The 4599-nt window shown below is 58.4% G+C and overlaps 1 protein-coding gene across 1 annotated transcript; it reads left to right on the plus strand.

Annotated features, from left to right (window-relative positions):
* The first annotated feature begins 1613 nt into the window (after positions 1 to 1613).
* KLHDC7A (kelch domain containing 7A) lies at positions 1614 to 4250 on the plus strand. The gene has a single exon (XM_068415192.1). The coding sequence runs from the start codon at positions 1614 to 1616 to the stop codon at positions 4248 to 4250; it is 2637 nt and encodes an 878-aa protein (XP_068271293.1).
* Positions 4251 to 4599: the final 349 nt, after the last annotated feature.

Consider the following 4599-nt stretch of genomic DNA (forward strand, 5'->3'; position numbering starts at 1 on the left):
GCACCACCGTGGTCTCCATGTGAAGCCATCAGGCAAAAAACCAGCATCTCAGCCTTGACAGGGAGGGCATCTCCATGCTTGCAGCTGGTGGGGCATGTGCCCCAAGGAGGTCCAGATGCTCCTCCCCCTCGCAAAAGGCAGTGCCCCAGCTCATGCAATGGCTAGTGAAGATCAGCCACTGCATGGGAGGTGGTTTGGGAGGCTGCGGACACCATGTGTAAGCTCACAACCACCAACCACCCATTAGAGATCCGTAGCAAGACCTCATCCCACCACACAGACCCATCCAGTTGGGACCCATCACACCCACACCTCATCCAAGGAGTTGTTTTAGCATCTCCTGGGCTCATTCCTCTGGCAAATCCCACCGGGTCAGGACCAAGCTAGCAGGGAGCGAGTCCCTGCATACACACAGGAGCAGCCACCCACTCCCACCCACATTTTGTCGGTTTCTTTGCCGCCTTGGAGGGTCTCGTTTCTTTATGCATCTTGCAGCATGCAAGACGTTCCCCTCAGGGAAAAGAAAATTAATTTTATCCCTTTGAATTCAGCTCACTTAGCGGCGGTTGCAGAGGGATGCCATCCCCCTGGGCCCCTCCTCTCCCCTCCGCCGCGGTCCAGGCGTGGGGTCCCAGCTGCCTTGGGGCCGATGGAGCCGACAATTCCCTTAAATCTTTGAAATTCAGATCAGAACCAGACACATCAGCGACATCTTTCCAGGGGGAGAAAGAAGCGAGCGTGACGCTGTTTGGCATCCTCCATGCCTCAGTTTCCCCACAATTCTCCAATCCCTGCGGACATCCCACACAGAGCAGCACATCACTTGCACCTCTCCCATCTCTTCCTATCCCAAATTTCTTTGCAATCCTGACTATTTTGTTTGCTTTCCTCGGTTCATCCCTCTCCCCGTGCACATGGATGCAGGTGTCCGACCATGAGCACGGCAGCCACCAGTTGCAGCTTCACTCCTGCCTTTATCTGCTCTTCAGCGTCCAATTTTTCCCTCTCTCAAAGCCCCCAGCTCCTCTGCCGCCGGCTCTTAATTCCCCTGCCGCTTCCAGGCTGACCCCAAAGAGACCCCAGCAGCCTTCAGGCTATTTCCCGTCACCCTTCGTTAGGCAGCATGTCGTTAACGAAGGCCACCGAGTTAGTCATCTGCCTCCGCTGCAGAGCAGCTGCTCGGCGTCGGACCAAAGGTCTGCCCGGCATCGCGCTGCTTCTCCCTCCCTTCCCCACACCCGCACCCAAGGATGAGGGACCTTTCCTGGATGAAAAAAGTTATTTTCCCCTTCCAATACTTTTTTTAGTCAAAGAAACAGGGAGGCAGCACCGTCGGGCTGCTCGGAGGAGATACTTTTCCTCCCTTTGTGCTTTCTTTTTGCTTTTCTCTGAGCCTCTCTGTTTACCGGGCTAATAAAGCCGGCTCTGTGCTGCCAGCTCTGGGCTGCACCTTTTCCCCGGAGCCCAGCCCAGCCCAAACATGCAAAGCTCGTCCAGAAACCTCCTGCCAGCATTACCGAGCTCAAAGTCACCTTGCCCCAAACCTTCAGCTCCACGCTCCGGCCTCGCTCGGCAATCATTAATCGGCTTCTCCGTACTCCTGGTATGGAAAAATGCCCCGGCAGGTAACCGTGCCCTGGCAGTTCGACATGCAGCTGGCCGGCAAGCTGGTCCTCTCCGCCGCCGCTCTGCTCCTCCTGACGTTGGCGTACAGGTTTTATAAGTCCCGCTCGCTGGCCGGGGGCAAAATCCCACCGGCCGATGTGGGAGGAGAGGAGAGGGAGAAGGTTGCGTGGGATGGGGATGGAGATGGGGATGGGGATGGGGATGGGGATGGTGCGGCAGGTCTGCGACAGAGGAGGGTGTTTGGTGGGGAGCTGAGGAGGGGTGGCGAGGATGGACAAGCGAGCGGTCAAGCGAGCATCCCTGGGACACGGCGCGTGCCTCCCCGGGGGGAGCAAAGTCTGCCAAGGGGTGAGGAGGAGGAGGAGGGAGGAGATGAGATGGTTTCTGAATCGGGGGTGGTTCACAGGAGAGCGGGGATGGCTGTGAGGGGAAGCGAGCTAGGAAGTGAGATGGGAAGTAAATCAGGAAGCGAGCCGGGAATTGAGCTGGAAAGTGATCCAGGAAGAGAGCTGGGAAGTGACCTGGGAAGCAAGCCAGGAAGCGAGCTGGGAAATGAGCTGGGAAGTAAGTTGGGAAGCAAGCCCGGGATCGAGCTGGAAAGCAAGCCAGGAAGCAAGCTGAGAAGTGAGCTGGGAAGTGAGCCAGGAAGCAAGCCAGGAAGTGAGTTAGGAAGTGAGCTGGGAAGTGAGTTAGGAAGTGAGCTGGGAAGTAAGTTGGGAAGCAAGCCAGGAAGCGAGCTGGGCAGTGAGCTGGGAAGCGAGCTGGGAAGTGAGGTGGGAAGTGAGCAAGGAAGCGAGGCGAGCTCTGGTGACCCTGGGGATGCAGCCGGAACACCGAGCAGCCCCAGGGAGGAGGGCACACTTGCCCCAAGCACCGGGCTTTCCCCTGGGATCTCTAATGCCCAGATGGCAGGTGACAGATGCGCCCAAAGCACCGAGCAGAATTTGGCCATCGCAGGCATGAGCCAGGAGGCAGAGGGGCACGGGGGGACGATCCAGACCCTCAGCGTCACCTCGGACCTGGGGCTAACGATGACAACGAGCAGTGCGGGGTTGGACACCTCCTACTCTTTCTCCTCGGTCGCAAAGATCCAGGTGGAGGAGAACTACATCGCCGAGCGGCGGGCGAAGGACAGGGCTGGGCAGCTGGTCCCTGGCCTCAAAGGCAAAGTCTACGACTACTACATCCAGTCCATCTCCCAGTCAGTGTTGAAGAGGAGGTCTCTCCCCTACATCCCCCCAGGAACATACCGGTGCCACAGCTTGGAGAAGGTCAATAAAGAGCTGCAGGGCTTTGTAACCCAGGAGCCGGACCCAACTTTGGCAATGCGGGATTCCACCACATCCTCCATAGTCCCACCACCTACAGGGAGCTTGGAGATCTCCCCTGAGCCACCATCTCCTGGCCGCAAGGACAGCATCCTCCAGATTGCTGACAGCCCCCACCTCCAGCTGCCCATGGAGGGTTTTGGAGTCACAGCACCAGCCAGCACACCACCAGCAAGCCCCTGGCCCGGGCTGGTGGCTGATGCCAGCTTCTTCCAAATGCCACTACCCACCCAAGTGGACCTGGGGAACTGCTACCAAGTCCTCTGCATGGCCAAGGCGCAGAAGCTGGGCCACCTCCAGGAGGCCGCCTACAAGGTGATGAGCAACAACTACTTGCAGGTGCTGAGGACACCCTCCATCTACGGCCATCTTAACGCCGGCGAGAGGGAGCTCATTCTGCGACAGAGGATGAAGGGGAAGATGTACGTGGCCGTGGCAGACATCAGCATGCAGGAGCCTGGCCTCCATACCAGCCGCCTCTGCTACTACGATGACAGAGGGGACTGCTGGCATCACCTCTGCCACCTGCCGCCAGAGGTGGTCTCCCGGGGGTGCGCCATATGCAGCATGTTCAACTACCTCTTCGTGGTGGCTGGCTGCGAGGGCACGGGCCGGGCACAGAGACCTTCCAACCGTGTCTTCTGCTACGACCCCCTGACAAATATCTGGAGGGAGATCTGCCCCCTGAACCAAGCACGGCCCCACTGCAAGCTCGTGGCCTTGGATGGCCACCTCTATGCCATCGGTGGTGAGTGCCTCTACACTGTGGAGTGCTACGACCCTCGGCAGAACCGCTGGACCTTCACTGCCCCCCTGCCCCATGACACCTTCGCCGTGGCCCACACGGCCACAGTGTGCGATGGGGAGATCTATGTGACGGGGGGCACCTTGCGCTATGTTCTGCTGCGTTACGCCGCCCGCTCGGACAGCTGGAGGGTCAGCCTGGTCGGCAGCGGCAAGGACAGGACGGCCGAGATGGTGAGCACCAATGGCTTCATCTACCGCTTTGACCTCCACCGCAGCACAGGCATCAGCGTTTACCGCTGCGGAGCCAAGGCCAAGCTATGGTATGAATGTGCTGCCTACACCATGCCCAACCCATCTAGCTTCCAGTGCGCCGTGATGGGCGGCCTGGTCCACTGTATTGGCCGGCACTTCCACATACGCTTCTTGGCTGACCACATCTCACCACGCTTTGGGACCAAGGAGCTACAACCCTTCCCATCACCCCATGGAAGCCTCCTCCCGGCTGTCCTGGTGCTACCAGAGGGAGGAACGGTACAAACGCAGGTTTGAGGGATCCATGCTGGGGTCTTGTCCAACAGTGGTGGTGGCTCAGACATGACATGATGGTGAAAGCTGGTAGACGAAGCCACCAGCTCACATTGGACCACATAGCATGGGGCCAACTCTACCAGGGCAATGTCACCCATACCTACCATCAAGCAGGCTTCACACCAGTCCCTATAGGTAAAGAAGGAGACAAACTGCCCTCGGATACTGCCAGTAAACCCAGCCTTGAAGACACAAGGAAGAGCAAAGCAGGAGCTGGGTGGACTCGTTTGCTTAGAGGTAGTTAAACATAGGCATGCTTGCTCATATGCAAATAAACCACAGCTCGCTGCGGGCTCCCAGCTGTGCACTG

The sequence above is a fragment of the Nyctibius grandis genome, chromosome 17, assembly GCF_013368605.1.
Source record: "Nyctibius grandis isolate bNycGra1 chromosome 17, bNycGra1.pri, whole genome shotgun sequence".
Classification (NCBI taxonomy): domain Eukaryota; kingdom Metazoa; phylum Chordata; class Aves; order Nyctibiiformes; family Nyctibiidae; genus Nyctibius; species Nyctibius grandis.

Excerpts from the sequence above, each read along its gene's own strand:
- KLHDC7A (XM_068415192.1), top strand. The coding sequence starts at position 1,614 with ATGCCCCGGCAGGTAACCGTGCCCTGGCAGTTCGACATGCAGCTGGCC.